Source organism: Lycorma delicatula, chromosome 12 (genome assembly GCF_047948215.1).
Source record: "Lycorma delicatula isolate Av1 chromosome 12, ASM4794821v1, whole genome shotgun sequence".
Classification (NCBI taxonomy): Eukaryota; Metazoa; Arthropoda; class Insecta; order Hemiptera; family Fulgoridae; genus Lycorma; species Lycorma delicatula.
The window spans coordinates 66,165,963-66,178,838 of NC_134466.1; the positions used below are offsets into that span (position 1 = coordinate 66,165,963).

The window sequence follows — 12,876 nt, forward strand, 5'->3', positions numbered from 1 at the left end:
TTGGATAACAACTAACACTAGATAGTCTAGAACGCTAGATAAATAATTTCCTATGTTGCAAGGTTAGATCTTCTGATTCCAATACCAGCACACCTTCTTAGTTGAAGATGATTCTAATGTCAAATCTTGTTCATACTTATCAGATGATGAAAAAAGAGGAGATCCAAATTTTCCAAAAAAAAAAAAACACAAACTAAACCTTATTTAATTAATCAGTCAGGATTAGATAATATCATTCACGACTTAAATTTATTATAAAGTCAGGCAGTAATATTCGCACCAAAATCCAAAAGATGTAATCTTTTGTTAACAGAACACCAAAATAAGGTCTTTCATAAAAGGCAATCTGAATTTGAACATTTCATCTCTTGGTGTGAAAACCTACTCCACTGCAGTGTAATGGACTTTTTACCAAGTGTACTTTTTTACAGTGTAATTGGACTTTTTACCAAGTTTTTTCACATAAACACCATAGAGATGAATCGAATCTTTTTATACTCTTCAAAGCTGTTTGAAAGCAGTCCTGCTTTACACCAGAAATAAATGCCCAGTAAACACTTCAGCTTTTACCCTCATTCACATGGAGGAACGATATGAGAATATGAAATTTGTATTGAGTAAGGTCCATTATAAAAAATGTTCATGAGATATTTACGGAGATCTGAAAGTGATTGCACTATTACTTAGACTGTCACTCGGGTACATTAATTTTTGTTATTCTTGTGCGCGTGGGACACCAGGGATAGATAAAATCATTATATAAAAACACGTTGGTCAAAAAGAGGCGCTGATTGTGGGAGAAGAATGTAATAGTAAGCAAGTACTGCTAACACCTTAAAATGTTTATCTTCCACCACTAAACATTACATTACGTTTGTTGAAAAATTTTGTTAAAGGAATGAATTATAATAGTGCAGAATTCCAATTTCTGAAAGGGAAGTTCCCAAATACCAATATGCTAAGATAAAGGAATCATATTTGTTGAAAAACAAATAATGGAACGGAACGGAACGCAAAAGTGGCGGGAGTTTCGCAAATTTCTCCCTTCGAATCGCAGAGCCTGGATAGTGTCCCTTGCTGCTGTATGAGTCTGTTAATCGGGCGTGTTTCAGGTGTTTATTTTATTGTCTGGTTTAAGTTTAAAGTTTTATGGACGGATTTGTGAATAGCGTTCCAAAAAACAAATAAGAAAATCTACGAATGGTCCACTGCTTAAAGAGATGGAATAAAGCTGAGGTTGCTGCTTGGAAATCATTTTAAAATGTGATAAACAACTCTGGGAAATCATGAAGCACATATCTAAACTTGTAAGCGTGCTCCTCCAAAATTAATGAGAACTTGGATGAAACATATTTCTCAAAATACATTTCTTACATTTATATTTGAATTTTTTTCTTAATAAACTAAGTTTGATGAATGATAAACATAAAATCTGAATAGGAAATATCTTTCATGGGAAAATGTTACTAGGGAAGATGGAACCAAAAATGCTAGCTGACTACTGCTGAAATTTAAAGAGGACTGCTGTATTATCTCACATATTTTTTTTTCTTTCAAAAAGTAATGATAATTATTAAAAAAAAAAAAAACTATATCAAACAGTTTAAGTACGAATCGGTCATTTGTTTTCATTCAACAAACAAAAAATTAATTATCTTTTTTGTAAAAACAAAACTGATATAAATTAAATTTGATAGGGAAAAAATGAAAAATAATGTCTTTAGTTCATGAAATGAAACTGTACTTTCCTCAGACACAGATTTAATTTTATTTTGTAATGCTTATTGTGACCGTATTGCTTAATGGTCCAAAAAGTTGAATAGATTGCTGTTGTATCTGTACTTCGCCTCAATTTACGTCACAGTCTCTATTTTTTATCGTTATGAAAGTATTTTAAAGAAAAGCTTAAAAGTTAAACAGAAGTCATTAATGTTCAGTGCAAAATAAATTTACTGAATGAACAACAAAGCAGGTAAATAAAAAAATGTAAAGAAATAAGGTTGTTGATGTAAGTTTTGTATTGGCACTAATGCTCCAAAAACAGTTAAAAATTTAAACAAACGAGCTTTATTATGAACATTTTTAAATAATAATAATATATAATACAATAAAACAAAATTACTACTTAACATGTCAGTTGTAGCAATAATAAAACAGTAAGTAAAGTTAGCATTACTGTTTAGTATTAGTCAGCAAATATTATTATGCTGCAATATTTAGTAATATATATACAATGAAATCTATCAATAACAATACCAAAGGAACTTAAGTGAAATATTATTATACAGAGTTATTGCTACAGAGAGAAGTACAATATTGTTATATTACTTTTCTTGACATCATATCAGCCTGTCTGAAGCTGGGATTACTTTAAAATTAAAAAAAAAACCCAATTATTATTACAATTTTTGGTTTCACTTCTACATATTATATTTATGTAAGGATGTATGCTTAAATATAAAACCTATATCTTTACTAAGATATAGGTATACATATTTGCAGTGTACTTAAAAATTGTAAATTAAATAAATTTCATCTTGAGAAAAAGCCACAGGCGGGACTTGCCGAAATGGACTGTACAATGTGACAAAGAAACAGAATCGTTCAACAAGTTGTAGTATTTCTTAAGTTCTACCGATGCTGATGAAGTGGCAGTATATTTACATGACGCTAGAAGATAACTGGAACATGGTAACAGAACTTACGTGCGTTCAATTGTACATGTAGATATTACATTATCATACAAATTCAAAATATCCTACTTAAATTAATTTATCACATCTAGGATATCATTGTATCAGTAAAATGTTTGTACTGATTTATACAATAACTGCCAATTTAATTGCATTATTGCAGAAGTATCTATTACACTGAATATCAACTTGTTAGATTTCACTATATATACATTCCATAATCTTGCATAACACAAAATTATTTGGTATCTAAGAATTCTTATAGCATAACAATACTAATTATTGTTTTAAATAAAATAAGTCACCGATTTTCTTTGAAGTTACATTTTTAAATTGCTATTGATAAAAGAATCAATTATCAAATGCATAAATTTGACTTAATCATCTCCATAAGTAATTCTGAAAACAAAACAAAAAAATTTTAATTGTTTTTAAATTTAATTTTAATAGTACACTACTACACATAGACACAGCTTTATTTATCTCGATAATTTTAAGAAAAACAGAAATGTATAACAAACTGCTGTATTTTTTTAATGCTTGTCACATTTTTTCCCCTTTTGAATATATCCAACATTTTATCCCTTCCTGATAATACGATAAATATTAAAGTAAATAAAAATTTAATCTAATATGAGAAAACCATTTATTAAACATGCAGCAGATTTTGGGACAGATTCTACAGGACCATTGTGTCATTATGGTTGAAAATATTTTAAATTCCTGTAAACCTCCTTGGAACTCCACCCACTAATTTACTTCCATAAAAATTTGAAATAGTGCGATATTCAAACATTTTATTTTTAGAATATCTTCTACTTTAAAAAAATAAAAAGTCATATGGAAGAAGAATAGGTTCATGTCTATTTGTCCCTAAAGTGTTCGTTTCCTAATCCCTCAGTTAACAAATTACTGAAATAATATCCATTATTTAAATTTAGCAATACTCAAAATTGTGTTTTATATTATGAAAATACTAAAATACACAATGGGGATATGGGATGTTCTGTCTTCCTTGGACCCTACAGTCCACCCAGCCCCCTAAATAAACAACAGTTTTAATATTTTTATTAAGATTTATAAATCTTTATTTGTGTTGTGATATTTAATATGTTTTCATTCCTTAAAAAAATGATTAAGCAGGAAAACAGAGTGTGCACCCTCACTCTCCAAGGACTCTTGACCCCCAACACTCCTTTGAATTAAAAAAAAAATGTAATGTTTCTATATCACAATTATGTTTTCCATGTACTTTCAGAAAAAAATTAAAAAAATTTTTTTTTTTTGTGAACAATGGTATCCAACCGATGGTTGGAGACCATTTTTATATCTGTGGGAAAATCCCAAAAATCTTCTAGCCTCCTAAAATTAGAAAAAATTGTTTTACCTTAAAAAAAATACGTGGCACGGTTAAATCGTAAAGCTGACGAGTTATAAATAACGATTGGGAACACTGATTGGTTTACGCATGCACAGTAGCTTTAATTGATCTTTGGGCATGTAACCACCACATTGCCGTTAAAATGGGTGTGATAATAACAAATCCTGTCAGTTGTGAAATTCCATTAATGATTAGATTTCTAAATGCAAGAAGACATAATGCTGTTGAAATTCAACGCCAGTTGTGTGAAACATATGGGCCTACCGCAATGAGTAAAGAAGAGTGTAGCAATGGTGTCGTGAATTTAAGGAAGACTATTCAAATGTTCCTAACAAATAGAGAAGTGGCAGGCCTAGTGTCTGGAATGACGATCTTATTGAGCATGCGAATGAAAAGTAAGAGAAAATCTTGTTGGGAATCACGATTGATACTCTAGGCTATTGCAAACTGTGGGCACAATGGGTGCTGAAATGTTGATTTCACGTGAGCACAAAGATCACAGAATGACATCTCCATGAGCTTTTCTCACTGCTTTAACCGTAAGAGACAAATTTTTTTCTGTATTATAATTGGTGATAAAACATGGATTTCGTACGTCAATGCTGAGATGAAACAACAATCCATGCGTTAGTGTCATTCCGTTTCACCTAAACTGGAAAAATGCAACAAGTCCAGTCTTGAAGGAAAATCATTGCAACTGTATTCTGGGACCAAAAGGTATGATGCATTTGATTGATTTCATGGAATCTGGAACATCCATCACATCACAAGTCTATTGTGAAACACTTTCTAAACTGTATTCCGTTATTTAAAACTGATGAATAAGAAATGCTGAGATCAGGAATTGTTCTTCATGATAATGCAAGTCCACACATGAAACATACACAACAGAAACAATTCAAGAAGTTGGATGGGAGATTTTTGATAATCACCTTACAGTCCAAACTTTGAATCCAGTGACTACCATCTCTTCCAACATCTCAAAAATTGGCCTGTTCTTTTTTAACGCCTGGGCGTTACCATCGCCTGGATTTTATTAATAAAAGGGTAAAATAACTCCAAAATAATAAAGCTTATAAGGTGTAAAATTAAAATTAATCATATAATAAAAATTTATTAAAACAAGTCAAGAAAGCAATGGTGTCGTGAATTTAAGGAAGACTATTCAAATGTTCCTAACGAATAGAGAAGTGGCAGGCCTAGTGTCTGGAATGACGATCTTGTTGAGCATGCGAATGAAAAGTAAGAGAAAATCTTGTTTTAAAACTAACAATCTTTCTATAAAATTTCCAGAAATTTCTAAGACAACATTGTTGGGTGTTGTCTTCAATTCAAAGCAAATACCACAGACGAAGTCGTGGTATTAAATTGGCCTGTGTCTCAATGATTTGAGGAAAGTGAAAAGTTGAAAATCTCTTATGAAAAAGTGGCTACAAACCCAGGCGGTGGAATTTATGCAATGGAATTGAAGAAGCTTGTTTCACAATATCAGAAGTATTTGGGACAAAACTGTGAATACGTAGAAAAATAATGTAAATATTTGAAACAATAAATTTTTCATTTTTTCAACTGTTCTCATTTTGTTACCAACTGGCCCTTACTTTTGAACCGCATCTCATATATAGAAGAGAGGTTCATGCAATCTTGCTTTACAAATCTGTCTGTAAATTAACAAAAATTTAAATATTGTAATATTGGAAATGTTCTTTTTAAAACTGCTCTAATTCCGAAAAAGGTCCAAGAAGTCTCATCCTGCTTCACCTCCAAGGCCCTGTAGCTCTCTTCAAATCAAAACTGAATATGTTATTGAACCATATTTCCTACCCAAGATCTCTTACATTCCTTTAGCCCTTTCATTAACAGAAAAGATTTTTTGTGATATTCTAACTTTATTATCAATCTACATATTGTTACAAGAACACACAAAAAACTTATAATATCAAAAAGATCAGCGACCTCTTGCCAAGCCGTTAATTAATTAAAATTGAAATCAACTATCAGTTTTTTCAAACTATAAAAAACAAAATATTTTGAAATTCTAATCATTCCTTTATAAAAATATATATTTTCGGGGCCAGTAAAGTATTTTAATAATGTTGATCATGTCCCACCTATCTCACCTCCCACCAATAAGCCTTCAATAATAAAAATCTGATGGACTTAGTATTTAGTACTATATGAGTATTTGATGAAATTAATAATTATTAAATTCTAAATACATAAAATTAAACCTTTGTATAGAAACTCCCATCAATATCATTCTTTCATATCTTAAAGTTTAAAAAAAGTAATGCAATTGGGTCCATCTCATTTTTAACTATTCTATCAACTAACTTAAACATTAAGACATACAAAAAAAGGAAACTGTAAACTTTAAAATTTTCTCTTCAAAAACTACATAAGTTTTATATATATATATTTGGTGGGCTGGCAATACTTTTTCAGACTCTACTAAGACTAAACAAAAAATATCCTTAGGAAAAATGGCAATTTCTCCTTCATTCTCCCACTGTCTGCCATTTTTATATAAAAAAATTATATCTCAAGTTTGGATAAATGAATCATATTAATATTTGGTAAATGTCTTGGTAAAAAAAGTTTTAAAATTAGCAAAAAATCAGGACTTAAATAGCTTTGTAAATTACAAAATGGCAGCCATGTTTATTTTTTAATCCATTATATCTCCATAAATATTACATTTATCAAAATTTATGTTTTGCTAAAATATTAAACCTTTTATTTTTAACAAAATGACATTTTAGTTTTTAAAATCGGTTAACAAATAGTCGAGTTATGGGGGAAAACTGATGTTGTAATATTGTGCCATAATTATGGCACAAAAATACAACATCAGACATAACAACAATTAAACCTTCAGTAGTGCGAGAAAATTATTACTTAATCTGACACTAATTTACAATACTAGAATTAACAATAAATAAAAAGTAATTAATATTTAATCGAATTGAATGTAAAGTGGATATGAAGATATGTATAAGTGGATATGTAATTTTGTCTGTTTACAACATCAGTTTTGTCCCATAACTCAGCTATTTGTGAACAGATTTAAAAAAATAAAACGTCATTTTGTTCAGAATAAAAGGCTTAATATTTTAGCAAAAACATTAAAAGTAATATTTATGGAGATAACATATTGAAAAATAAACATGACCACCGTTTTGTAATTTAAGTCCTGAATTTTTGATAATTTTAAAACTTTATTACCAAGACGCTTCCACATATCAATGTGATTCATCTATCCGAACTTGAGAAATAAATTTTCATATAAAAATAACAAAATGGCAGACAGGAGAAAAACAAAGGAGAAATGGTAATTTTTCTTAGGATATTTTTTGTTTAGTTTTAAAAGTAGAATCCATTAAAGTATAGCCAGCCCACCATTTCAGAAACACTCTGTATATATATGCGGGTAAGTCAATTATTATCCGCAATGTAGTTATAAATTTTATTGCAATACAATTAGGAAACTTACATGTACATCATTTTTCAACATAGTCCCCTTGCATTTCAGCACAGTTCGTCCATTGTTGCACAAGCTTCCTGATGTCCACATATAAGACGGTTTTCAGTTGAGCTGCAAGCCAAGAATGCATCGCTTCTTTCACAGTTTTGTCCGAGGTAAATCGACGGCCCCTTAATGCCTCTTTGAGTGAACCAAACAAGTGGTAGTCAGAGGGGGCAAGATCAGGACTATACAGAGGATGAGCCAGTACTCAAGTTCAGTTTCTGGAGCGTTTCAACAGTGTGGGCAGCAGTATGTGGACTGGCATTGTCATGCAACAACACAACAGCCTCAGCATTTGCTTCAAATTGCAGGCTTCAGCTTGGCAGTAAGCATCTCACTGTAAAGCACACTGTTTATTGTCGTGCCCCTTTCCTCTTAATGTTTCAGTACTGGGCCTTGTGAGTCCCAAAAAAACCGTAAGCATCAGTTTTCCTGCGGATGGTTGGGTCTTGAACTTTTTTTGCAGGGCGAATTTGGATGTTTCCATTTCATACTCTGCCGTTTACTCTCCGGCTCATAATGATGGATCCATGTTTTGTCACCAGTGATGATTCTGTGTAAGAAGATGTCCCGTTCGTTACCATAGCGATCCAAATGTTTTTGGCAGATGTCCAAGTGCATTTGTTTATGCAACTGTGCGAGTTGTTTTCGGACCCATCTTGCACAGACTTTATGAAGCCCAAGTCTGTTGTGGATGATTTCGTAGGCAGAGCCATGACAAATTTGCAGAAAATGTGCCACTTCATTAATAGTTAGTCATCTGTCTAAGAAAACCGTGCATTTCACGTGCATGCTCAATGCTTTCCTCATTTGTGGCAGTAAACGGTCGTCCGGCTCCTTCATCGTGCGTAACACTTGCGCAACCATTTTTGAATTTTTCAATCTATTCGTAGACAATCCGTTGCAGCAACACACTGTTCCCGTACTGTACTGAAAGTCTTCGATGAATTTCAGTCCCTGATACACCTTTAAAAAACAGATCACTGAACGTTGCTTTTCTTTGGTGCAAACAGAAAGCAGAGCAGCCATGGTTAACGCCAGGGCAGCGATAATGGAACTAACCTAGCAGCATCAAACTTGCACAGACATAACAATTAAACCATGCATGCGTCATCTACGCAACACAACGATACTACCAACATAAACAAAAATATAACTAAATTGCGGATAATAATTGACTTACCCTCGTATATACTCTAGTACAAAATAGTTTATCTTAAGGATCAAGTTGTTGACCTAGTACCACCTAACCCATTAAACTTTAAAAATAACTTTATTTTCTGGAGATCCCAGGTTTGAATCCTGGTCAGGCATGGCATTTTTCATACTCACAAAATTTTCCTCTTCATATTCCCATGCACAAGCTTTTTGAGCTTAGGTGGTGAATTACTTCATCAAGCCAAAAAACTTTCAAGAAGTATCACAAATCAATTATGATATATTTGTTTAAACAAGTAAATATTTCAGGAAAAATAAGCAAGCACCTAAGATGTTTTCAAGTAAAGCTTCATAAGTTTGAGCAGGATGGCAAAGTTTGTAGCACCATCTTGTTGAAATAACCACTTGATATTTCACTCTCTGGGTTTAAAAAATGGATGCATAAATCATTTCTGAGTAATAATGTTAAGCATTTGTGATGTTTTTTATACAGGCTCTCCAAGTCATTGTATTGAAACTGTTACCCAATTTCTTACTATCATGATTGTTTGTGATCAGCAATTTTTTTTTAGAACTCTCAGCTGTTATTTTATTAACTGTTGATACCATTCAAAGAAAACAATTTATTTTTTTCCTGCAACAGCTATTCCTACATTGACTTCTTCCTTTAGTAATAATTTCCTCAGCGACTTGGAAGGAATTACCAACAACTTATGAGAGATTTTGAGGAAAAGTTTCCTTCATACATACATTGGTATCTTTCTTGGTGGATCTATATGGAGCCGGCAATTTTAAGGTTCGATTAATTAAATAAATTTTTTAATGTACATTATCATTATGTGGTATATGAATCTCAGGAGAACTTGCAGAATTTTTTTTCAATGTATTTAAAAACTTGCCTGGTAAAATTTATGCTCTTCATGGTTATTTTGAAATACTCATTGCACACATAACTTACAAGCATTAATCGTATGACACAAACAAGGAGGCATGAAAAAGGAATGGTATCAGACATATATCATTATGTTCAGAGATTAACATACATGAGAGGCAGGGATGAACATTCTGTTATTATTTTAAATTATATTATTAAATATTAATAAGTATAATTTTATTGAAAATTAAATAGCACGTACCTTTTTTGCAATTTCAACAAATTGTTCAAACATATCTGACCCTGTTTCTTGAACTAATTTATAAAAATATCCATTATTATCTTGCAATAAGATATGAGGATGATCAAATTCCTTTAACATAATAAATTAAATTAAATTAATTTTTATATTTTAATTACTTATGCAAATATAAAAATACATTAAAAATATGAAGTTTCATCGAAACAGAATATCCCCTTTTTACAGTATCTTCAAAGCGAACAAAAAAAGGTGATTTCCCAAGTTTGAGTCTTTATGTATTTACTCAATTGTTGAGCTACTGAATGTTAATGAAAATCACATAATGACTTTATCTTAATTCATTGACCGATTAAGATCATTTTTTCTAACTCAATTAAAGCTTAGGCTGTATCGTGACCTAATGTTTCCCTCTTCTTCTTCTTCTTCTTCCTCTTTTCCTGAATTTAAGGTAATAATGAATTATAGACCACCATCTTGTTCCATAATTCCTCCTCCATTACTATTTCTAGTTCTACACCTTATCTGCGTAATTTTATAATTCTTTCTTTTCTTAGGTCTAATCCACGGCCTCTTGCAGTTTGCCTCCTGATTTAGCAATTGAACATTGTATTTTCCTCATTTTTTTACATGCTCAAACATCTTTCTTGCTTTTTCAGTGTTATCAAATCCACTACCTGGTGTAAGTCTATTGTACCTATACCATCATGGAATTTCACAAACACATACTGGTATTCCCTGTCATGGTTTTTATAAATGTTTATAGTTAGTTCTCTCTTATTACCTTCCATGTTCTAAACATCTGGTCCACATGTCAGAATTTCCGTGACATAAGTTTTCAAGGACTTTATCTTTCCTTGCTAATTTTTACACCATATAAACCTTTTTATATTTTGATACAAATTTCTTATATTCTGTAGTTTTATTTGTCTTATATTTTTTGTTCATATTATTTACTTTAGTACCTCAAACTCTGAATCCCTTCACTCTATAATTATATATTTCTTGTACTTCATTTTCACTTATGCAGTCTATCACTACATCATAAGTAAACAGCAATATTTTCTTTCGCTTCTCTTTCTTTCTCTTGCATTACTTTCATTTCTTTGAAGAGTTCATTCACCCACTACAAAAAAAAAACAGTATAATTTCCTTCTAAAGTCAGAAGTTATGATATCAAACCGTTCAAGAGAATCCTACAGTTTTCAGTTTTGGTGTATTTCTTATTACATTTGTATTAATCCCTTCTTCACTCTCTCTTTTTTCCTGTTTAGCATCCGGTGACCACCAATTAGATAATTCTTCAGAGGATGAACGATATGTATGAGTGTAAATGAAGTATAGTCTTGTACATTCTCAGTTCGACCATTCCTGAGATGTTCACTCTCTTCACTCTTCTTCACTCTCTAGGTAAAATTTTTTTCACTTACCATTCCTTGAGTAAATCAAAATTGTATTTGTCATAATTGTATTTTATAGCAACAAACATGTTTGGAGTGTCGCTTTATATGGAAGTGAAACTTGAACAATCGGAGTATCTGAGAAGAAAAGATTAGAAGCTTTTGAAATGTGGTGCTATAGGAGAATGTTAAAAATCAGATGGGTGGATAAAGTGACAAATGAAGAGGTATTGCGGCAAATAGATGAAGAAAGAAGCATTTGGAAAAATATAGTTAAAAGAAGAGACAGACTTATAGGCCACATACTAAGGCATCGTGGAATAGTCGCTTTAATATTGGAAGGACAGGTAGAAGGGAAAAATTGTGTAGGCAGGCCACGTTTGGAATATATAAAACAAATTGTTAGGGATGTAGGAAGTAGAGGGTATACTGAAATGAAACGACTAGCACTAGATAGGGAATCTTGGAGAGCTGCATCAAACCAGTCAAATGACTGGTGAAGACAAAAAAAAAAAATAGCAACAAAAAAAGATTACAAAAAAAGTAATAACTTATAACGGCAAATTAGGAAGCATATGACAAAGTAAAAAAAGAATTAAATTTGAATAAAAGACATTCGGCTCATAAAAAATTATAAACTAGAGAAACTGGCAAACACTGCCTGAAAATCGGTCACAAAATTATTTTATAAGAGAATAAAAATAAGTTTGTACTTAACAGAAATAAGAATTTTGGATTTTTTAACATTTTTTTGTGAAAGTTTTTTATCATTGAAGGAATTAAATGGGTTATCTTATTCCTTAAATTTTGTTCATGGGACATGCTTTTGATTATTTAAAATGATACTGCATATTTTCTAAGTTAACAGTGGTGTTTATTTTGTGAACACGAGTAGAATACATTTTCTTGTAGTGTTTTATATTACTCCTTTGTTGTTTCTTTTTGAAATTCGCAGATTTATCAAGTAAATATTATAACAATTTTTCTTTTATTTTTCAGTGTGTAGTTAAATTAAATAAAAATTTCTTTGGATCTACTGATGATTATGATCATGGCCATCCAGTTTTTGTGTTAATTTTTTTTTGTAAACAGTTTTTCCTATTTTCAGATTTTATTAATTAAACAATAATATAAGAAACATAAAATTTAATCAAGTTTTTTTATATTATTTGAAAAATTAAGAGGGGACTCTCCCTGCCTGAAACTAATGTAAGATTTTCAGATATGTAAGATATGTGTAAGATTTTTACGAGGTGTGTGAGAAAAGTAATGAGATTGCTAACACTGTGTGCGATCTGGCAATGCTGTGTCTACCGGTCTGTGCTAGACAGATTTGTTCATCCCTTCCACATGCTCAGTACGAGTTTCAACTCCGTTCAGCCAACACAATATTTTTGACAGGGCCATCAGTAAAATTGTGGTTTTGTTGTGTGTAATGAAAATGAAGCATCAGAATTTAGAGCGACGTTGTGCAATCAAGTTTTTTTCTTAAATTTGGGGAATCTGTGAGTGTGACCTTTGAAAAGTTGAAACAGGCCTATGGGGAACATTGCATATCAAGAGCACAAGTTTTCTGCTGCACAAA

At 31.3% G+C, this 12,876-nt stretch overlaps 1 protein-coding gene across 1 annotated transcript in view; it reads right to left on the reverse strand.

Moving 5' to 3' along the window:
- Positions 1-2,044: 2,044 nt before the first annotated feature.
- LOC142332913 (ATP-binding cassette subfamily C member 4-like) overlaps positions 2,045-12,876 on the reverse strand; it is a 120,771-nt gene continuing 109,939 nt past the window's right edge. Inside the window, exons 28-29 of the mRNA XM_075379615.1 lie at positions 9,895-10,005; positions 2,045-3,092 (exon numbers count right to left, since the gene is read on the reverse strand). Coding sequence (XP_075235730.1) covers positions 3,075-3,092; positions 9,895-10,005 — 129 coding nt within the window. The 3' untranslated portion in view covers positions 2,045-3,074. The remainder of the gene's footprint in view (positions 3,093-9,894; positions 10,006-12,876) is intronic.